This window comes from Rutilus rutilus (assembly GCF_951802725.1).
Source record: "Rutilus rutilus genome assembly, chromosome: 6".
NCBI lineage: Eukaryota > Metazoa > Chordata > Actinopteri > Cypriniformes > Leuciscidae > Rutilus > Rutilus rutilus.
In genome coordinates, this window is record NC_140214.1 from 24,417,549 (window position 1) to 24,441,516 (window position 23,968).

At 41.6% G+C, this 23,968-nt stretch overlaps 2 protein-coding genes across 3 annotated transcripts in view; one reads left to right on the forward strand and one right to left on the reverse strand.

Moving 5' to 3' along the window:
• The window catches only part of pdca (phosducin a), a 253,431-nt gene that overhangs the window by 188,703 nt on the left and 40,760 nt on the right, over positions 1-23,968 (forward strand). The gene's annotated exons all lie outside the window — the stretch shown is intronic.
• Positions 772-18,272, reverse strand: palmda (palmdelphin a). Of its 2 annotated transcripts, XM_084410279.1 has the most exons (9): positions 18,195-18,272; positions 15,113-15,164; positions 14,573-14,653; positions 14,345-14,463; positions 13,389-13,503; positions 13,206-13,230; positions 12,987-13,103; positions 6,432-7,325; positions 772-894 (listed from the first exon to the last, which is right to left on the reverse strand). In XM_084410279.1, the coding sequence occupies exons 2-9, from the start codon at positions 15,155-15,157 to the stop codon at positions 854-856; spliced, it is 1,437 nt and encodes a 478-aa protein (XP_084266405.1). In that variant the 5' UTR covers positions 15,158-15,164; positions 18,195-18,272; the 3' UTR covers positions 772-853. The 2 variants fall into 2 exon arrangements, with proteins under 2 accessions (XP_084266405.1, XP_084266406.1); XM_084410280.1 differs by lacking the exons at positions 772-894; positions 18,195-18,272 and having other exon boundaries at positions 6,328-7,325; positions 15,113-15,163.

Genomic DNA, 23,968 nt, shown 5'->3' on the forward strand with positions numbered 1-23,968 from the left:
TCTATCATCATTTACTCACCCTCATGTTATTACAATAACCCTGTATGACTCTGTGAAACACAAAAGTAGATATTTAGCAGATTGTCCAAGCTGCTCTTTTCCATAATGAGAATGGATAGAGTATCCCTGGTCCACATTTACTTTCACTCTATGACAAAAATATCAGAAATGTCAAATATTTAATTAACATTGAAAGATATCTTAAAAAAAAGAAAAGAAATTATCCGCTTAGAATATCAGAAGAGAGAAAGTTTTATAAAATGAGGTTGAAAAACTGTTGACAGATTTAACATTTTTGAGTGAGCTATGCCTTTAATTTTTTACTTTTTTTTTTTGATAAAGGTAACATGGACATCTAATGAAAAAAAAAATAAAAAATCCCCACAAAAACACAACAGAAAGATTCATTCATTAGCACAGATAATAAAGCTGTCCCAAACAGCTGTCAGCCACATACACACGCACATCATGAGGTTTGACTGTCATTCTGGGGTTTTCTCGACAAGGAGAACACATCTGAAAGGAAGCCTCAGACTGTGACATATCATATGACAACATTATCTTCCTTTTTGGACGTTTCAAACAGTCAGTGTCATTTACAGCAGATATCTGTGTGTGTTGTGTTTCTTTGAAGCACCATTATGAATAAAAGAAACTGACAGAGGCACAAAATGTTAAGCGGTTTAGTTATAGAATATTTTTCCTGAAAAGTGTTAATATTACATCCTCCTTTCACTTTCAGAAGACTCCGCCGAGATGTTGATCTACGTTTCTTGTCTTGCTGGCCACTTCGGACAATCGTACAAGAATCTCAGAGTTCGCAGAGTGTTCCACAAAATGTGCATGTCGGGCACTATGCGGTTTGACCCAGTTTCTCCATCTGGATCTGTAATGCTGTTGGGAGCATGAGAGAAAAGACATTGATTTAGCTGCTCAGTTCAATCCTCCCAACCAAATAGAGGTTAATGGACAGCTGATGCACACCAGTAGCTTCCCTCTGAGACCCATCAGCAGTGCTCCACCTCCTCACTGACTCATCTTTTGTGCAAGGGCAGTTTAAGTAAAAGGGTAATCTTAATAACTCAAGCTATAAAGACATTTGTCCTCATGAAACAATCTATCCCCATTTATATAATCCCCAAGATTGATTATATAAGAGTGTTTCAAGCACACCAGCCAGCCTTCTTAAAAGCCTCTTAAGGTTGGAAGACATGCACAGCAAATTATCTGCCCACCACTGGAGCGCTCCGAGTGTGCGTGTTTCTGAAGAAGATTGACAGGGCTGGACTGCGTATTCTACAATGAAGAGATGACAGAGGGGGCCATGTGTGGGAGTGTCCCCTATTTTTTTTAGATAAAGCATACTGTTAAACGACATAATTTGTATTGAGTCTAGCAGCAAAATATTGCCATAATGGCTTTAAGTTAGTGTAGCCTCAAAAGTTGTGAGTCAATTATCTTTTCATGCAACATTTGTGTAGGTGGATGCTGTCGTAATCAGGACTAGATCACTAAAAACTGAATATTCTGTCATTTACTTTAGCTCCTTTTGTGTTCCATGAAAAAACAACTATGGATTAATTACAATGCTGCTATTGTTTACTTAAACTAAAACTATAAAACTATAAAAAAATGTTTTTGTTAAAGCTGAAATAAAATATTAATATTAAATGAAAACCATAAAAGTTGTCTTGACAAACAAACAAAATAAGTCGGTTGAAGTACTAAAATTAGTAAAAGATTATCATCAAATATAAATTGAAGCTAAATATAAAAACAACTCAAGACAAACACACATAACAGAATTACTGTTCAAAATATTAATAAATAATATAATATCATTTAAATAATAATAAAAACCTATTTATTAGCATAATGTGTGAACTGTCTCTTTAAATAGAACATAATGGGATATTAAAAAGACAAAAAACAAAAAAAACAAACAAGACTCATTCAATCAGTTTTATTACAAAGATTAATCTCTCACTCTTTTCACACTCTCATACACTCAATGTCAAAGCAAAATAAAGGATGCATGACAGAAAAGAAACACAATCCATGAAAGCAAGCATGCCTGTTCATGTCACAGCAGATGGCATGCTCTCATGCTTATTATTGCAAGTGGCAAAAGCACAGGGAGGAAATTATAAGCAAAATATGAATAAAGAAATATAGCATAGAAAGTTTGGCAGGTGAAAACAAAGGAGAGTTATTACATATTTCACGTATTATTTTGAAAGAGAAGTGCATTTCTGCCCTTTCACCATTAGAGGGAGGTAAAGCTCTAAATCAGGGGTCTTTTTTTTTCAAGGAGCCCTTGGCGGACACATTTTGCATAAAATTTAATTGAGGTATTTTAAGCTTGACCATTAACAACATGTATACTGTATAGGCCCTTATGAATGCATTTACATACTTATGTTTACATTGCGAATTCATTAAAATGATCAGAATCACATATTAAGTGTATTAGGTGAAATTAAAACGTAAATGAAATGTACATCTTAATATGGGAGGTACAATGACATACACTTCCGTTAAAAAGTTTGGCGTCAAAGATATTCTGTATTTTTTTATTTTTTTACATGAATGATTTTATTCAGCAAATATGAATCTACTTGATCAAAAGTGACAGTAAAGACTTTTTTCGTACAAAAAAAAATCTATTTCAAATAAATGCTGTTCTTTAGCACTTTCTATTCATTAGAGAAGAAAGTGTATCACAGTTTCCACAAAATTGTTAAGCAGCACAACTGTTCCCTTTCGAGGGAATGAGACACTGTGTCATAACGTTGATGCTAGGGCTGCACAATTAATCGCAATGAAACCGCATGCGATTTGGCAAAGGCTGCAATTATTTTATGCACAGCTTGTCAGTGCAGCACAGATGATCGGTAGTAAATGCTACTCCATCTGAACACCAGAGGGCCATCTCACGCAGACACGCCAAATATGCCCCGCTGGAGAAGTGATAACGCATATTATTCCAGGAAATCCCTATCGGGCATCATACTATCTGCAGCTGAATTAACAGAAGATTGATTAAACATGACTAATAAACACAACTGCCTTATTCTGTGTAAGAAGCCACATCATCTCACAGAGGGATGCTCACCTGTTGTCATTAAGTGAGCTTGGAGTAAAAGCATGTTATTAAATGTTGTCTTTTGTTAGACAAGAGGTTCATAAATGCTTCTCATGTTTGGAAAGATGTTTGACGCGTGTTGCTTTTTCAAATGCACGTTATAAGTGACTAAAAACTCACAGTGCTGTCAGGTATCAGTGTTTACAGAGCTGTACATCAATGACAAGCTGCGCCTAAAAAAAAATAATCGCAGCCTTTGCGATTTCAAATTCGTGATAAGCCAAATCAGTTTAAGTGCAATTACATGGAAATTGCGATTAATTGTAGCCTGGCTAACGTCAGACCAAGTCTCATTGAGACTTGGTCTGGGAACTACGTGCGCATTTTCTCGTATTTGAGGCGTGGTTTACGAATGCCCAGAGCCGTTTATTGGGCGCTATGAATGTCTATCAAATGCGCCTGCATGTAGCTCATAGCCAATCGCTTCAATTATACCAGATGATGTATGTAGAGTGAGAGAAATTCGACGAGGAAAAAGACGATGGGTCAAAGATTTATTTGTACACGATGGCGTTTAGCGAATATTACCGTTTGTGAAAGATAAACATGAGGGTAGAAGGTAACGTCGAGTCTGATATAAACAAACTGCTTCGGTGTCGTCATCATCTTGCTGCTCCCTCCCCGTTCTGTGATTGGTTCCCTTTTTCAGGGGAAAAATTGTCCCATGGTGTCCAGACTGCCTAGCAGCGTGAATAGAATCGCGCTGCGAGCAAGGCAGTATGGGGAAACCCAGGCTAGATTAATTGTGCAGCCCTAGCTGATGCTATGCGAACGCCCCCAGGAATGACCAGTGTCTGAAGCAGGTGTGGAAACACGGCAATTGATTGGCAGATTGCAGCCCTATGTCATCACATGGAGTGCCCGTGAGTATAAAAAATTGCCTGCATTAGACGTCATCAGCTCTTTGACTTCAGGATCCGCTTGCTTAAGTGTGTGTGTGTGTGTGTGTGAAGATATTGCCTGTCAATGTAAGCTTTAGAGCAGAGTGAGTGCTGTCAGCTCTTGGGGCAGCTGTATGCAGGCACTGCAATGAGTCATGGTGGGGAAGCTCTGCTCTTGCTTGATCCTGTTCTTGAGGGATCAGAATCGAGCATCTGCACATCACGTTTTAGACCCTGCGTTTGCAGAGGCACCACGGTGGTTCTGATCACGGGGACCGCGGATATAAACTGGTGGATGAGTTTGACAGGGGAGTTTTCCCTCTTTTATGCTTTCCTATTTAGATCCATTGACATCACCAGTTGTTGTCTCCCCAGTGTGTATTTAGGGTAGAGCATAGACAAGCCTCCTCTCGCTCTAGAGTAGGGGTGTCAAACTCAGTTCCTGGAGGGCCACAGCCCTGCAGAGTTTAGCTTCAACCCTAATTAAACACACCTGATCAGCTAATCAAGTCCTTCAGGCTTATTTGAAAACTGCAGGTGTGTGTGTGTTGAAGCAGGGTTGGAACAAAACTCTGTAGGGCTGTGGCCCTCCAGGAACTGAGTTTGACACCTGTGCTCTAGAGGGTCATCATGCTAAGGCCTCCGCTCCCCAGAGCTCTGTCTAGACAGTGATATCAGGTGTGGAGGGCTCCCTGTGAGCCTCCTTGGTAAGCTGTCTTTAGGGTAGAGCGTATGTAACCAGTTCTACTCAACCCACTCTGAGCAGAATTTGAACTATGGTCTCCGGCGTGGGAGACGGCGCTCTAACAAGGAGGCTAAAGACCGCAGCCTCTAGCGTCAGTCGCTAGAGCGCCTCTTGAGATTAGAGGAATGAGGTTTACACACACATCTCTTACTCAAGAGGGTTGTCATGCTAAAGCCTCCGCCCCTCAGAGATCCATCTAGTGCTGTATTTAGTGCTGGTACAGGTTAGGTAGACTGGGCAACACCGCCACGGGCGTCTCACTGCCTCATCTCATCTGTCGCCCCTCCAGTTTGGACATGGTGATAGTGTGGTCATAGTGGAACTATGTAACATGTTTCCTAAAGGTTCGTGAAGAGGATAAAGGTGGCATTGCGCTGTGGCAGCTCACTTTCTGTCCTCCTCAGTAAAGCTCTGGGAATAGGCATTTATTAGCCAATGAGGCTAAGGGTATAGAGCTTGGCTCTCCCCAATCATCATTGCATGCTCCCCTGGGTATGAGTTGCTGTTAATAATGCCCTTCTTCAAAAGGCGTAGTGAAGGTTGAAGCAGGCTCCTTGACAGAGCAGAAGTAGATTTAATCGCAATTGTTGATTCATTCTCTCATCTGTCACCCTCTCCAGTACTTTAAGTCTGGAGATCAGCCTGCTGAGGAGTTACCTCATATGCTCCCTTCGCTAATGCTGTTCCTAGTGCTTAAGAGGTAGTAACGGGTTGAGGATGTTTAGAGTTGCAATAGCAATTCTGTATCTCATCCATTGTTGGGATGTTATGGAATTTACCTGGTTAGTTAGAACATTGAGCTTCGGGAATGTCACAAGCTGGGCTGCTAGATCTTCTAGGTTTTAAGGGCATTGCATGTCATGGTTATGCGCCTGAACAGACTTTGACATTTATTTCCGGTGTAAGTCCCTTGAGTTATTGACACTGGCTCACTATGATTGTGCATTTCTTCACAGCTTAGTGAAGCAGGTGCTTGTTCAGCATGGCGAAGTGGGTATTAACATTCCCATAGCATCAATGTTATGACACAGCGTTGAGTTCCCTCGAAAGGGAGTGTCTAGGTTATGAATATAACCCCAGTTCCTTGAGAGGGAACGAGAGCTGATGCTGAAAATTCAGCTTTGCCATTAGAGGAATAAATTACATTTTATATTATATTAAAATAAAAATATATTAAATTAAAAAAAATATTTCACAATATTACTGGTTTTACTGTATTTTTGATCAAATAAATGCAGCCTGGGCTTCCTTAAAAACATTAAAAACTCTTACTGACCCAAAACCTTTAAACTGTAGTGTATTTAGATTACCTTAGATTTGTTTTTAGTTAACTTATTATCGATTTCTTTGTTATAAAATTTAATTTCATAAAAATGATAATTGTTGGACCCGCTGCAGTTGAAGACCCCTGCTCTAAAGCTACACATATACGACAAGGTGTTTTTACAAACACTGTCAGACAACATGAGCAAATGACAACATGAAGGACAGTTTAAGACACTGAACAACTGAAAACCACAGCAGTGTCCAGCATGCAGAGTGAGGAAAGCCATTCTGGTGAGAAGCTGCATCATAGAAGAGCTGATAGAGTGTTAGTGCAACTACATCAGCACACAGCAGTGCTTGTGTCTCTCTTTGACTTTTTTAATCTTAGGGGTACCTGTAGTTGACGGGTCCTCTATGCCCTCTCTTTTGCCTTTCCATCTGGCAGAGTAGGAAAAGGCATTGTTGACGTTGGAGCTCTGATGAGGGTGGAAGCTCTTGCTTGCGTCATCTTCACCATCTCCAACGATTACCAGCTCTGCCCGAACTGAGCCCTCATAGCTCTGGCTGTCATCTTCGGCATTCTGGTAGCCCATGAAGATCATGGTGACGGGCTCGTCCGATGGCATGGCATTCAGGATGCTGACTTTGGAGTCCTCAGAGTAGGCTGAGCACAGGCTGTGGTTTCTGATGTCACCTTCCAAATGCTGCGTTCCCCGGTTGCTCTCTCTTCGGTTGTAATATTGTCCATGCGCGTGTCTTTCCCCTCTATATAACTCACGGTTGTAGTTATTCCCATTGCCGTTTTGATAGTATTCGTCTGGTCTGTCATTATAATCAGGCATTGGAAGGAGTGGGAGTCTATGACCCGCGTCCTCTGGATAGCGAACACCATCATTGTACACAAGCTCGGGCCATGCAGATAAGTCGATGCTGTAGGGATCTTGGTGTCCGTTGGGTTTGTGACTCTCCATGTTGTTGGGGTCTGATTGTGGTTCATGGGAGATGTTGTAAGGATAAGAAGGGTCCATTTGAACCTGATTGGACCTCTTCTTTTTCTCAGAGGCCTGTCTCAGCAGCTCCTCAACCTCCACGGGACTGAGTTCATCCACTCCGTTCGCACCAGGCTGATCACCGTCTGTGCGTAAGGCGTAGACTGACTTCCGGCCATCGTCGTAGACTTTGATGCCTCTCTGCTGGAGCTCTTGGGGAGAAATGGCGGAGGTGGACAGCACTTGGCTTTCACCTGTGCGCAAGTCCTTCTGAACATTAATTTCCATGGCAAACAAAGCTGTAAGAGACAAATGGAATGTGTGTAATATATAAGATTTTTAAAGATTGTTTTAAGATGTTAAAATATTAACCACTATCTTTGCGTATTAAACTTGGATATAAGAAAGTAAGACATTTGTGTGTCCATATCCATGTGGCTGTAGCGCTCAAAACAATGGTGTGATTTTGGAGGCAACCAAACTGTTTGAACAACCAATGACACTTGGGCTGTGTTTCTCAAAAGCATCTTAAGCCTAAATAGATCGTAGAGCCATTGGCACCAATAGTGTCTATGATCAACTTTGTTTGCCCTTTTTGTTTTAAACGAAACCTGTTTGAAAACTATCATTATGTTTTTTCCCATTTGGTGGCAGAGAAATGACACACTTCAGCTATGAACATTTTACAACATGGATTCCCAATCCTTTTTGTCAGCAGAACCCATTTGAACCAAAATATTAACTTGAAGTACACCCTGAGATTTTAAGTGAATATTTCAAAAATGAAAACACAGTCATTTTGTTTGTAATAATGTTCACAGTAATAATGTTCACAGTTCTCTGCTTTTAGTTAATGGTCACATGACAAGCAGGTAAACATTTTTTTTTTTAATCTTGGTTTAGTAAATGTTTCATTTTGATTGTTTTTATTTAAACTTTTAGTCAAAATTATGATTTAATTAATTAGCTTTAAATAATTAATCAACTCACAAACTCCCTGCTATTCCCCAGGGATTTGGGAAACCCAGTTTGGGAAACCCTGTTTTAAAAGATTTGTTTTGCTAGTTCCCTTTCGTGGTCACTCCGAGTTACGTCGGATGACGAGGAATGGGGTTTCGCTTAGAAAGCCTCTCACCTATGAGTATACAAAACGAGCCAATGGCAATTAAATGCCATGGGTCTGCGGAATTTGCATAGCGTAAGTCCGCCCCACGTCGTGGGTATATAAGGAAGTACGCTGGCAACATGCAGATATGTTTTCGCTTCGGAGCCAAGAGTTCTCTTCACTCCTGCAAGCCATTCTGAATCATCTTCACTCTACGAGACGAGCGGCTCTTCAGTGTGTTGGAGTGATGGCGCGTTCCAGCGAGATCGCATTGCCTGCTGCTGATCTGTGCAGTGATCTGCCAACAGTGTGTGTGTTTCTCCCTGGGCGCTTCAGCACTCTGCTGAGCTTTTTCCTCTCTCTAAAAGAGCTGCACGCGGCACGTCTTTTTCAAGACGGTTCGCCCGTGTATTTACTGGATGTGGGCGCGTGATTCATCTGCCTAACGGTCACGAGCGCTGTTTCGCGTGTTGGGCTTAATCACGCTCGGCAGCGCTCGTGGATGAGTCATGTTTTCATTGCGGGAACATGACCATCGCGATGTTTATAGATCGAGACTCAATGATCTAACAGTGTGGGTAGAGTCCGCTCTGCCACACCCCAATCTATCTCTTCCTACGGGATACTTTGGCTGGTGGCCAGGGTGATTTGAGGGTTACAGTGTGGTACAATAATAAAAAAATAAAAAAACACGCCCCCCTCCACATCGCAAACCGTGGGGCTTCCGTGTGTGCCTGGTTCCTCTCGGGGACCCAGTGTTTCATTCGGGCCTCCAGCAGATGGTGTCATGTCACTCACAGCATCACAAGGCGGGCTTGATTCTCTGGAAATGAGGATTCGACTACGTTGCCTCCCTCAGGAGTGTCAGCGTTAGTCGAGTCAGATCCAGAGCTGATGGCCATGCTTTCCCGGGCAGCTGAAAGCATCGGTTGGAGTGGCGCTGCCCTCCCCCCGAGCGCTGTAGGCTTTCCCAGATGTGCATCAGGGCGTCCTCCACCTTCGCTGGCCTTGATCGTGAGGCGATCTTGGTCTATATGTTCTCTGTCACTATTGTGACACAGGCATGCAGTCCTGTGTGTCGCCTTCACCTTCGAGGCAGTGCTGACTCGGGAGTTCTGTTGGAACCGGCCACAGTGGAATGCTAGTCCTTCACTGGCCAACACTGACAGAACGCGGAAACCCGACCACGCCCCCTTGCTGGGACGCTATGCCTCCCATGCCCGGCCTGGTCGTTTCGCCGCGCACACTACTGACCTCGCACTCGGGCGACATCGGTACCTGCGTGATCCTGGGTCAGGTGGTGTCCACTAGAGTGGTCCAGACATGGGCTTAGCCAGGTTGATGTGAGGGGGTCTGAGAATTCATTTTGTCAGCTCCCCCATGTCCCAGGCTGGGCTCTTCGGCAGGGTGGCTTCGGCCACCAGAAGCAGACTCAGGTCCGTCTGCACTGATGGTCATCCATCCGTGTGGTCTCCTCAGTCTGCTTCCCGCCAAGGCCACCTCCATGCGGCTCCTCCCCTTGGGCCTTCACCGGCCCTGAGCAGGAGGAGGTTGCAGGAGGGCGGCGCTGCCCGTCTCCGCCCCTTAGACTGCCACGCCAGCCTAAGCAGCACTCTTGAGACGGGCAGCTTGGTCGGCGGTGTGGTTGAGGACTGCGCCCAACAGTCTTCGATCACTCCAGAAGCGGACTGAGGCTTCTGCACTGACGGTCATCCGTCCGTGTGGTCTCCTTAGTCTGCTTCCCGCCGACGCCGACGCCGCCTCCATGCGGCTTCTCCCTCGAGCCTTCACTGGCCCGAGCACGAGGAGGTCGCTGGAGGCTGGCACCGCCTGTCTCTGCCCCTTAGCCGGCTAACACCTGGCTAACCAGCACTCCTGAGACGGGCAGCTTGGAGTTAGGGCTCAGTTCTTTCAGGAGCTGGTAGCAGGACAACTCCTTCACCCGGTGGAGGGCTGGGGGAGAATCTCGTTCAAAAAGAACTGATGCTCTTTCTCTGAGCCCCAAGAGGCTGTGGATGACAGCACGCGCCGCCCACGGGCCACGCTCCTCTCATCCCCCTCTGTCGCCAGACCCCTGCCAGAGCACGCCCCCGTGGGACGCTGGTCCTCCCCTGGCCTCCTCTGGCAGGATGCGGTTAATGACCGTGCCCCCGCACAGGGCCGCTATGCCACCCTCGCCTGGGCCGGTCATTCCGCCTCGCTGCACCACCGACGGTACGTCTGTGGTTCATATAACCCTGCTGGCGCAGTTTCTGGAGGCCTGGCTAGAGCTTCCCAGACTGTCCTGCTGGGTCGCGAGAACCATCAGGCTCAGCTACGCGATTCAGTTCGCGCGGTCTCCTCCCCGCTTCAGGGGAGTCCGCTTCACTATGGTCGGTGGCAATGCCCCTGTCATGAGAGCGGAGGTCGCCACCCTACTGGCGAAGGGTGCGATCGAGACTGTCCCTCCAGCCGAAATGAAGTCCGGCTTCTACAGCCCCTACTTCATTGTACCGAAGAAATCCGGTGGGTTACGGCCAATCCTCGACCTGCGCGTCTTCCACCGCTCCCTTCACAGGCTGCCGTTCAAGATGCTCACTGCCAAACGCATCCTCCAGTGCGTGCGGCCCCAGGATTGGTTTGCAGCGGTCGACCTGAAGGACGCCTACTTTCATGTCTCCATCTTACCTCGACACAAACCGTCCCTACGGTTTGCTTTCGAGGGGCGGGCATACCAGTACGCGGTTCTCCCATTCGGGCTAGCCCTGTCTCCTCGCGTCTTCACGAAGGTCGTCGAGGTAGCCCTTGTTCCCCTCCGGGAACACGGGGTTCGCATCCTGAACTATCTCGACGTCTGGCTGATCCTTGCTCACTCTCGAGATCAGGTTTGCGAACACAGGGACCTAGTGCTCCGGCACCTAGCTCGTCTGGGCCTTCGGGTCAACTGGGAGAAGAGCAAACTCTGCCTCGTACAGAGGATCTCTTTTCTCGGTATGGAGATCGACTCGGTCGCCATGTGCGCGCAGCTTACGAGCGAGCACGCGCAGTCACTGCTGACTTGTCTTCGCCAATTCGAGGACAAGAGTGCGGTTCCACTGAACCTATATCAGAGGCTTATGGGGCATATGGCATCCGCAGCCGCAGTAACGGCGCTCGGATTGCTTCATATGAGACCGCTTCAGCTTTGGCTTCGCGATCAAGTCCCGAGGAGGGCATGGCAACACGGCACGCTCCAAGTCCCAGTGACTCCAGCCTGCCGTCAGACCTGTACGTCTCGCCCTGCACCGCTTCCGTGCATTGCTCAAGGGTCAGCACGTACTAGTCCGATCAGACAATACCGCGACAGTAGCGTACATCAACCATCAAGGTGGTCTGCGCTCCCGCCGTATGTCGCAACTCGCTCGACACCTCCTCATATGGAGTCAGAAGCATCTGAGGTCGCTTCGAGCCATTTATATCCCGGGAGACCTGAACCAGGCGGCCGACGAGCTGTCTCGGCTTCGGCCTCTCGCTGGAGAATGGAGACTCCATCCCCAGTCGGTCCAGCTGATTTGGGATCAGTTCGGGGACGCACAGGTAGACCTGTTTGCCTCCCACGACTCGTCCCACTGCGACCTGTATTATTCCCTGACCGAGGGCACGCTCGGCACGGATGCACTGGCGCACAGCTGGCCGCGGGGCCTACGCAAGTATGCGTTTCCCCCAGTGAGCCTCCTTGCGCAGACCTTGCGCAAGATCAGGGAGGACGAGGAGCAGATCATTTTGGTTGCCCCGTATTGGCACAACCGGACCTGGTTCTCAGAACTGGTACTCCTCACGACAGCACCTCCCTGGCCAATTCCCCTGAGGAAGGACCTCCTTTCTCAGGGACGGGGCACCCTATGGCACCCTCGTCCCGATCTTTGGAACCTCCACGTGTGGCTCCTGGACGGGGCGAGGCAGGTTTGAGTACCCTACCACCAGCGGTGGTGGCTACCATCACTTCCGCTAGAGCATCGTCCACGAGACATGCCTACGCGTTGAAGTGGAACCTCTTCGTCAACTGGTGATCTTCTAAACATCAAGAACCCACGAAATGCCCGATCAGTGTCATGCTTTCCTTCCTGCAAGAAGGGTTGGAGCGAAGGCTGTCTCCCTCCACCCTGAAAGTGTATGTTGCCGCTATTGCCGCACATCACGACACAGTTGATGGTAAGTCTCTGGGAGAGCACGACCTGATCATCAGGTTCCTGAGGGGAGCGAGGAGACTAAATCCTCCTCATCCTCCCCTCGTACCCTCTTGGGACCTCTCAGTGGTTTTAACTGCCCTGCAGAGTGCTCCCTTTGAGCCTCTGCAATCAGTGGAGCTTAAGTTCCTGTCAATGAAGACAGCGCTCCTGGTTGCATTGGCCTCCATCAAGAGGGTAGGGGACCTGCAGGCATTTTCGGTTGACGAAGCGTGCCTGGAATTCGGGCCGGCTAACTCTCAAGTGATCCTGAGACCCCGGCCCGGATATGTGCCCAAGGTTCCTACCACACCCTTTCGAGACCAGGTAGTGAACCTGCAAGCGCTGCCCTTGGAGGAGGCAGACCCAGCCTTGGCACTGCTCTGTCCAGTACGCGCCCTCCGTGCTTACGTAGACAGAACGCGGTGTTTCAGGACCTCAGACCAGCTCTTTGTCTGTTATGGTGGGAAGCTGAAGGGAAAGGCTCTCTCCAAGCAAAGGTTGTCCCACTGGATAGTGGACGCCATTGCTTTGGCATACCAGCAGCAAGGTCGACCATGCCCCCTTGGTGTGACGGCCCACTCCCCTACTCAGGGAACGAGGGTTACATACGTAACCGAGACGTTCTACATTATAGAAATATATACTTTTGAAGTCTTCTTTCAGTTTACCAGGTTTGGCTTGATCTTTTTTTGCTTCAGTTTCCAGGTCTTGTTTCTTCCTCTGATTTAATAGAGGTGTGCTGGGCTTTAGCATATTTGGAATTGTTGAATGTATATAGACCGGGTCTGCAAAAAAATGTTACAATATTCATAAATAATCCAGAATTCAAAACAACAGTTTAATGGCCCATAAACATTGTGATTGTGATGTAATTTTACAGTAGTTACCTGATATGAAATCTGCATTCACTGCCTGTGAAGATACAAACAGAATAATTTTCTAAAATAAAGTGTCTTCAGTTTTCAGATGTTTAAAGCCTATTTTTTTTTTTTTTTATATATAGTTCAAGCAAAAGACAGACAATAAGAGTTTCTGATTGTTTTATATGAACCATAACAAAACTACTGTACCTTAATGATGTCCTCTGGAGATTTTTCAATGGCCTTTAGCCTCTTTAGAATCAGCCCCTCATTTGTTGAGATGTTCATTTCCTCTCTCTCCAACGCTTCAATCTCTTTCTCTATCCTACAGAGAATTTGTAAAAATAATTGCTTTCTAAAGCTTCCGTCTTTTAGTGTTCTCGTCACACGTACACACACACACACACACACACACATACACGCGCACACACTCTGGGTGTGTTACTGGGTTAAACGCTCTGTTACTGGGTTAAGTCACACAAGAGTGACAAAGCCTGTCACTCTGTTTGTACTTTTTGCTGCATAGACATGCTAGATCCAATGAGTTAAAGACACATTGAGTTGTTAACAGGGTATGAAAGCATTATAAACAAATATTTAATAACAGACGTTAGAATTTTATTCTCTCATATGACAGAGGTTCAGTCAGAATCACCATCGGCCTGAATCATTTAACACTCCCGCAAAGAATGAAACCAACAGCAATATTTGTACCAGTGTGTGACCTGCATGTAGCAGCTTCTCAAGGACATGGGAAAAGCTTTTTTAAGCATCCTTCTCTGACTTCATTGCTACTACAATGCAATGCCGTTACAGAGCATTGCACACCGCTTGCCTCATACTTCACTCTAAAAGATTTTATTAGGGCACCACAGGGCAAAAAACATTAGCTGAGAAACATCAGGCCAACCCCTGAAGCTAAATACAAAAGACCCTTAAGTAAAGATTGAAAATGTTTTAACTGTATTCAGACGATGCCAGAATGCTAGATATGCTATGATAATCTCAATAAACTAGCTGACATTCTTTATGAAAAAATCTTAAATAGCAAAATGGTGTTTGGATCAACAGCCACTCTTGTGGTGAATATGGTATAAATAAAACTACAGTAATGAAACCAATGAAATTAAAAATACGATAAGGCACAACACAATAATTTGTCTTACCGAAATATATTACTCTTGAGGTGTTTCGTTTGTTGGGCATCTTCAAGAGCTTTTTGTGTTTCCTGTGCATTACTGCTGTTCATCCCATCCATGAGCCACAGATCTCTCATGGACCTTTTCTATAAAAGACAAATAGAGAGATACTTTAAATTCCATTATAATTCAAAACATAAAATTCAGAAAAATGCTGATGAAAATGACACTATACTTCTAACATCAAGAAGGTACCTTAACATGCTGAAGCTTCAGTTTCTCTCTGTCAATCTCAAGCCGTTTGTGGGCAATTTCCTCTTGGATTTTTTTCTTATTCTGTGGACAAATGGACACGTGTCCAAACAGAGACATGGAACAACAGTAGCACATCTATGTGATAGGAAAGCGGTTGTCTGATTGTCAACTATACAGTTCATTGTTGAAAAATAATAAAGCTGAAATAAAAGTTGAACTACTAAAACGGAAATAAATATATAAAGCTAAATATGAATATATATAAAGCTAAATATGAATAAAAAAAGCATGTAACAATTTCTAAAACAAATTAAAATAAACTGAAAATATTAAAAATTGTTAATTCAAAATATTAATAAATACTATAAGTGTATAATGCAAAAAAAAAAAAAAGAAAGAAAGAATAACACTAAAATAACACTGATACTGTTTCGCAATCATCGTTAAAAAATATTTTAGCACAGATTGCAGCATTTAACCAATCACAGTCAAGTATTTCAGAGAGCTTTGAAACAAGTAAACAAACCCATGTAAGGTTACCGTAATAGCTTGAAGTCGCTCCTTTAAGAGTTCTGCTTCCTCCATCCTGCCTCTGGAAAAAAAAAAGGAAAAAAAAAGATCACATCCATACTAGTGGGGCCTCAAAAGGGTGTTGGCCAATATGTAGGTCAAACTCCATACGGTGACACTGATATTTTGATACATTAGTTAATGTCCATTCATCACCACTTGCTTCCTGCTTTCTAAAGATCACTGTGGTTCCATGAATAGCAGCAGTGGTAAAACAGTCTCTGCGATGCACCATAAATTATCTGCCTGACAGGATTTGGTTGCCTGTGTCTGAGTGGGTGACCCCTAGTAGATATTGTCCAGTTTAATAGACATCCAAGTAAGGCCTTAGGCTAGAACTTGCCCCTTGAAGTAGCTTCATGCTTCATTCAGTTAATAATGTGACCTGCAGTGATTCCCACATCAGTGCAATGCAAGAGTATGAAATATTGCAAAGGTATGCTTATGTATAAAAAGATTATGTTTTATTAGCATGTGTAATCCACAGTTATGAAAGTCATGCTGACTTTTTGACCTCATAAATCTATAATGGTTGTCCTGCATGTTTGTTTTTGCACGCGGCCACAAAGACAACGGAACTGAAAGACATGCTGTCTTTGCTTTATTTTGCCATACTTTTAACTGATATAAGGTAAAATACGTTTTCTTTTGCTGTGACGCTGATTTAGCAGTGGAAAAGAACAGAAAACACTGCAGTTGACCATCACTTTCTATATCATTTCAATTTACATCATCTTTTATACCCTGTCAGTTGTTTCTGTGCTAAATATACTTCAGTTACAAGTTTACAAGACCAACACAAGTATTTGAAAATGTAACACTGTCATGTTATAGTGACAGCAGGGCCTGTGTCTGTGGGTCTCCAGGCTGCTCTTTCTTTTCCCAGGATATGTGAGACTGACTCCAGTCCAGACTTCATGTCTCTGTCCTTGCTTCATACATAGACAGTATCCAGCGCTGACTCAACACAACCCTGCTCATCTGCTTTAGATATAAGGCCTCTCACTGCCCACAGTTCAATGTTACAATGTTAATTTCAGTGACATATTCTAAAAGCTCGCAAGAGAATTAGAGAAACCGCTTTATGTATATGCAATCAATATTAACGCACAATAAAAACATTACTCAACATATACACTACCATTCAAAAGTTTAAGGTCAGTATATATTAATGTTTTAAAAGGCTGCATTTAATTGATCAAAATACAGTAAAAACAGTGTCAGTGTCACATGATCCTTCAGAAATCATTCTAATATGCTGATTTGGTGCTTAAATTTTTGTGGAAACAGTGATACATTTTTTCTTCAGTATTCTTTGATGAATAGAAAGTTCAAAAGTTAAAAAAGGTTAATGTAAAAGTATTTACCGTCACTTTTTAATCAACTTAATGCTTAATTATTTGCTAAATTAAAGTAGTTTCTTTCCACTCAAAAATTAAGTAAAATTAAACAGTAGTTTATAGATTTTTTTTTTATTTGCTTAGTTTTAGATTAGTTACCAGCTCTGTTTAATTGAATTAGTTTTAAATTAAATGGTGAGAATACAATTATTGTTCAAAGATAATGTTTCCAGGAAAGATATAATTTAATCTTTATCTGATTAATAGTTTTACTTAATAGCAAAAAAGTTTTAAAATTTGAATATACTTTACACTCTAAAGAAAAATGCTTGGTTGTTTCAACCCATGTTTGGATCAAATATGGACAAACGAAACTGTTGTTTTAAATTTTTTTACATTTACATTTTTAAACCCAATTATTGGGTTTGTCTATATTTGACTAAAACATGGGTTGAAACAAACAAGCATTTTTTTGAGTGTCACAGGCCCTGAACCATAAAATCTTTTAGCATAAAACTACAATTCCCATTACAACCTATCAAGTTATCTATCTATCTGTACATCCATCTACAGACCCCTATCGAACCCCTTATGCGCCAGAATTTCACTAGACTAAGGCACATCTAAAAATAGCAAGGCCACCCAGGGGTACATTGCCTAATGAGTCCGAGGTTGTGGGACACCAGCACAAGGTCTCTGTTCATCTCCCTGCCACAAAAACCCACCAATTGTTCTGAAATGGACCAAAGTGATAAAACACTTGTGAAGCTGATGTAAAGAATGGATAACATGAGCAATAGGCAATTAGGCTAGTAACAAACACCTTCATGCCTTATCTGAATGTTTTGATGGTGTAAAACCCAAAATAAATGCAAAGATAACCAGATAGGCTACATTTGCATTTGCCTATTTATGAAAACTATGCATTAAGAGTGACAATAAAAGTTCCTTATATAAACAGGTTTGGGTTACAGGCTAGCTGACAGCTTTATGGCATATAGGAACATTTCAGCACAGATCCAAAGCAAACTGAACTAGCTGATTGGCAGAGACAATCACATGAATATGATACTCTTTGCAGGCCTCCTGCACATGGTCAGTTCTCCTGTCAGTTTTAGCAGAGAGGAAGTTTCTCTCTAATCTCCTCTAATCTGATCACAAGTCAGTTAAGATGTAAATCTCCTGTTGTGGCATCTGCTCAATATCCTTACTGGACAAACATCTAGGAACTGTACAGTTATTGTATTTGAATAATAAAGATAAAGAACATCTTAAACTTTATAAAATAATACTTAAAAAAAAAAAAACATTAATAATGAAAAAACATACTTTTTGTGAGCATGCAGGTGTGTTCATTTGTGTAGAAATATAATAAACGGATTGAAAATTAAAAAAAGTTTCCATATGTCAGTATTTTTTAATTGCTAACTTTAACTTTTTAATGACTTGTGGAAGGTGTAAACTTTCACCTTATATTAACTTTTTCCAAACTAAATGTCACCCACTTTTCGTAGATTCGTAGAAGTGACGGGAGAATTATTCCGCCTTAATGACATTTAGATGGTACGAGACCCTCGATTAATTTAAAAATGAATTAATTCTGCAAACCTTTAGACAAACCCTAGGCATATTATGGCATCATTAAATTGTCTTTCACGCTATGTTGTCTGTGAATCCACAAGAAGAAGTAAAATAGCAGAGAACACACTTACCGGACTGCTGAAGACTAACGGATATCCAGAAGGGTTTTCTGAGTTCACGCGCAGTCGTCACGCAGCGCTCGTTAAATGGCCACAGCGCTCGCAGGTGCTGTAGGCATGATTGACAGTTCCTCCCTCAGCCAATGAAACGCCAGTAAGCTGTTTCAGTTGTTCAGTCTCATCAGTTTCCTCAGTGAATGTTTGATGTGAATGACGACAGCCCACACCCATGCAGGCTTGAATGTGTCAATATATACTTCTGTTTGATGTCTGTGGAGGTTAACAAACCTTTGGAAACAACATTGTCTTGGGGGTGGAAAAAAAACACACAATAAAATACTGGAAAGTTTTTAAAATGACAATTGTTACTTTTTTATGGAATATTGCAGTATTTAGCTTATTATAAACGATTTGTCTGTGCACATTTAAAAAAAATATATATATATATATTTTTTTTTATTATCAAAATAACTTAAACAACTTGCAACCACATCTCTCCTCTTCTCTGATGACGTGCTTACTGGCGAGGGTGGGACAACCTGTCAATGTCCAACTGACAACTCCAATGATCCAACAATCCAATCAATTCCTTATAGACAAAATCAAGTCCCGCCCTATATACATTTGTTCTTGTTCACTGTTTCACTCAGATATGTCACAATAGGGAATAAAATATTATCTTTCATTTCATGTCACCTTTAATTGGCCTTGTAAATGTCTACATTTTGTCTAAACTGAGTTTTGACTAAAATCAAAATCTTAGACTATATGGCTAAGAATGTGAATGTTGATATCAAATGAATCAATTTATAAGGAAAGCTTGTTAGCCATTTTTCTCAGTTTCAGTGTTAGTGCCCTTTGTAAGGCAGTACGATACAGTAAATGGTTTCACTGCAAAGCTGCTCTTTTAATCCAATTTGTTCAAATTTTTACTGGCCTTTAGGGGTGTACATTAGAGCAGTGTCTCTTCACTTCAAATTTTCCATTGGGCTATACACTTCAGAGCTGCTTTCGGAGCAGAAAAACAGTGTCACAAATCATTTTGACGTGGGGCGACTCACAAGCTGCAGTCAAGTGTCAGACATTCCTACATGCACTCTCCTGTTTGTTCACACTAGCTGTAGAAAATGAGACCCACAACAGGATGGGACATTCCCACTGTTGCATCTAATGAACAGAATGAAGAATGCTGAAATCTTTCTCATCTAATCTTTTAAATCAATCTCAAATTGATGTATTGGCCCATGCATTTCAAGCAATAACACACGCATATTTTATTTGAATGTAGTTGATGATTTCTTTTCTATGCATGGAGAAACAGACACTGCAAATGTAAAGCAAAACTATTCAAAGGATATTGCACATGCCTCCCTGCAGTAGCATCTGTCATACTTTCTGCTTCCTGATCAAATGACACGTGCATTTAAATATTTAGGGTATGTGTGAGGTGGGGCATTCACAGGCTCTTGCCCTAATGACAGCTGAGGGCACCTCAGATATCTGTAAAATGCTTTTACAGAGACCTCTGGAAAAAAAGGAACAATCATCGGACTGTAAGCCTGCTTCAAAAATAGCATATTGACAACATATGTTACCTTTGTATTAGTTGTGATGATTAAGACAGAGAGATTAATTTGATTACTTGTCATTTAACTGATGATTTTTTACAAAACCAACTTGCATTACACTAAAAATAAAATATACCCCCTCAAGGACGGCCCAGCATAATTATATACATATATATAGTTCTTATGCATTATTATTAGGCCTATAATATATGTGACCCTGGACCAGTCATATGGGTCAATTTTTTTTACATTGAATAAATAAGCTGAATAAATAGGCTTTCCATTGATGTGGTTTGTTAGGATAGGAAAATATTTAGCTGAGATACAACTATCTGAGCATCTGGAATCTGAAGGTGCAAAAAAATCGAAACATTGAGAAAATCGCCTTTTAAAGTTGTCCATTTATGTTCGCGCTTTTGCTGCATCCACTCACAAAAATAATTTTTATATATATTTACGGTAGGAAATTTACAAAATATCTTCATGGAACATGATCTTTACTTAATATCCTAATGATTTTTGGCATAATATAAAAATTGATAATTTTGAGCCACAAATTGCCACAAATATACCCTTGCGACTTGTGACTAGTTTTGTGGTCCAGGGTCACATATATCACATAAAATAAAATATCATACATCAAAGTATAAATATGTCAAATATTATTAAATAATAAACAGATACAAATAATAAACAAATATAATAAAAACTAATAAAAATATAAATGTAAAAAATGCTCATGATTCAGTGTAATCGCAGTGTGATTATTTTATTCCATATATGTATTGTAAAACATATTTTTGTCAGTAACTTTCTTATATGAATGAATTTTCATTGAATGCATATTTACTTAATTAGTGTGAATTTGATGTTCTAATACTGACTGATCAGATCAGCTAACTTATATTATTTACTGACCTCTAGAGATGAGACCTTTAGTTTGTCTCTATCACTTTTAACTCTTCTAAATTTCTACAGAATTCAAGGCCTTTTTTCCCTGTTTGGGAAGTGATAGAATTCACCTCTACGTCTGATATATTTGTGGCATCCAAGATGCTTAACCCACTTTTCTGTCCTAATCCAATAAGGCTGTGTTTCTTTCTGGGTTTTGATCAGACAAGTTGCGAGTATTAGAGTGTGTGTGTGTTCAAAAGTCACATGATCCTCATACTCATTTTAAACTGCTTTTTAAATTTAAAGGTGCACTATGTAACTTTTTTTCAAAATTAGGAAAGTCAACCAGTCAACAGGTAAGTGATTTCATAGAACACACAAATTGCCATATGTAGCTCTCTTTCAGAGTTAATTATAAAGCATTGTATATTGTGAAGGGTCATATTCATCCGCAGAGTCATGAAGAGCCGAAGCACAACCAAAACAACGTTCTTCCACAAAATGCATGCCGTTTTTTTAACAGCTAGAGGGCAAAAAATACTGTACCTCTAAAAGTCACAGAGTTGTTATTATTTATTGTGACCAGATCATATTTTCCCACGCCCTGTCATTTTTAACTCATAAATTTGTGGGTGCTACATGTTACACAGCAGAAAGGCATTTGTGCGGTTCTTGTGAGACAACCAAGGTCTGGTCAACCCCATAAAAATAGATACCTGAGAAATGCGCTAATTTTCGAGCTCTGTTGCCATGTCATACAAAATGACTTCAAAGAGACCTTCCTTTTAAAGAACATTTAGTGCTGTAACGCTTAGAAGGAACAGAAACATGTCAGGAATGTAATGAGAGGTGAGAAAGTGGGTATGTTCGAATGTACTTTTACAACAATTGTTTAGAACACGTAAAACTGCGCAGCGTTATCACAACAATGAATTCGACATACAGTAACATCTGATAACCAATGTAGTATTAAACCTTACTTTTCTTGCGGTTAATTCATTTTAATGAAATAAAAGTGCGATGAGGTTCAAGAGTCAGGAAGGAAGAAGACAGGGGTCGGCGTGACTGGGACTCGTACTTTATTAAAATAAAGCAAAACAAACAAAAGTCGCGCACAACGCGCATTCTCCGTGGTAACCGCGACTGCTCAAAAAAGTTCAAAAATGAGAGCTCGGATCCACCGGTTTTCTTTCTCTGCGTCCAATTTTCTCTCCAGTCTCTCTCTCTCGTTCCAGCGCGCGGCTTATAAGCGGTCTCTCCACGCCGATCACTGCAATAAGACACAGGTGTTCGTCATTTGCACTTGACCTACTTGCGTCCCGCTCGTCTCTTCTCTCTCCCATTACAGACCGCGCTGAACCACTCCCCCCTCGCCACAAAAAGCATGTCATTAAACGCAACATTTATAAAAATAGAACTTAACCTCATCCATGAACATGATTTTTCGATTCCCGTCTGACTGATTTACATCCACGGTGGAGTTTAAAACGACAGTTCCCATCATTCCACGCTCCTTCACATTGTCATCAAGCTACGCCGTTGTTGTTGTTGTTTGGAATGTAGCGCCCTCTAGCGGCAAAACGTTCTTGCATATTGTACCTTTAAGTGTAACCCATATTAATCAGCAAATGAGAATAAGGCAAACCTGTTGTTCAATGTTATTATATTGCCATGTACATTCTATCAGCCTGTTATTAGTTGCTCACAGTGAACTGTTCATTGACAGTATAGGAACTAAATGTAAATTTAGAATCTAAAGCCTGAACAAGAGAAAGGATTCCTGTCTATAGAGCAGATCTTTTTTTACCAGCCTGAATGATATGTCGTTTCTCTGTATTAGATTTTGACCTTTAATTTATTTGTTTTGATCAATATGGTTGCCAAAGCACAATCTCTTGTTCATAAACTCTGTTTAAATGTAGACATCCATACTCAGACTTAGAGTGTAATAATGTTTAGGACAACAGTCTAATTTCTTGTATTTCTATAAAAAAAAAGAAGAAAAAAAAAAGTAGGCTACCAGTAGGAAAACAGTATCTGGCAAATGGGATATTAATATACTGTAATATATATAATAAAGTTCTAGATTTAGCTTTCAGGAATTATATGTGTTTAAAGTCAAATAATAAGTGGTTATCTAAAATAAAATGAAAACCTTTAAGTAAAATGCATGATTAAATTCAAGGAAAAAATGGACATCAAAAATATATTTGTATATCCCAGCATTGATTTATAAATTGTGCTTTATTCAAAGTTCCAGTAGATGGCATTGCTCTGCATCCGATGCTCATTCCAGGTGGATTGCTCAAAAGATAAAGAAAAATCAGTAGCAGATCTAATATACAGTAGCTTGACACACAGTGTAGGCGCTACGATAACTCAGTTATGCAATAGCATCATAGACATAAATAGCGTCCCACATAATGAAAGTGTGTTGACCTTGCAAAATTTGATAAGAGCTTGCCATTTTGAAAAGCTGCTTCTCTCCAGTGATGCATCAAGAGCTATTCTTTGAAACATTTTCATGCCGTGGCCCATGGATATAGGAAAACAGATTGCTGGCAAGACTACAATGCAATCATGTCAATTATTCTATTACATTATATGGTACCTTCAATAAAAGGTCCTCATGCACCTTTGTCATTCATTCTAGACTCATTTAAGCTTAAAAATAACAATGGATTTGCTCCACCACTGGTACAGACTGTTTTAATATGCTAATGCCCCTGATGTAGCCTTAATCACACACTTCAGTTTGCTTTAACAAAGGTTTTGGGGCAGCGCCAAATAACACTTCAATGTTCTTTGATAGGGGATGTGATAACAGCACACCCACCTTAACATTTACACACACGCTTACACACTCAGACACACAGCTAAAAACATGCCTACTGAAATCTGTACATTAGGAAACACAAATAATACATGCCAAAATGTACATGCTAATTTGTATGCATGAATTAAATGCATAATTGATTGCTGTATTAATAATGCATAGGTGAATACTGTACATATTAAAAGATTAATCTGCAATATTCAAGGATGTGACAGTATTGGGGCTGTGCTGTGTCAAGCTGAGTCGTCTATTGCAGTGAATGACGCTCTAGTTGCTTCAGTGGCATGGTTGCTATGGTGAATTTTCACATGGATTGCATGTTCTCTAGTGCCCTCCACAGTATGTCATGCAGCAGACTATAAAAATGCATTGAAAAAAAAGAGGATGGGAAAAAAACAAAGGTATTTTATGCCTCTCTCTGTAAACATGTTTCACTTTGGGCCTCTCTGCTCCTGAATCTCAATTATAAAGGCAGTTTTCTTAGATTC

What these genes read in the sequence shown, in the direction of transcription:
- palmda (XM_084410280.1), bottom strand. Translation starts at nt 15,157, where the DNA reads ATGGAGGAAGCAGAACTCTTAAAGGAGCGACTTCAAGCTATTACG. An exon ending in CTCAAGAGTAATATATTTCG is followed by an intron (nt 13,504 to 14,344) that starts GTAAGACAAATT and finishes AATTCTCTGTAG; the next exon opens with GATAGAGAAAGAGATTGAAG. An exon ending in AAAAGATCAAGCCAAACCTG is followed by an intron (nt 7,326 to 12,986) that starts GTAAACTGAAAG and finishes TGTCTCTTACAG; the next exon opens with CTTTGTTTGCCATGGAAATT.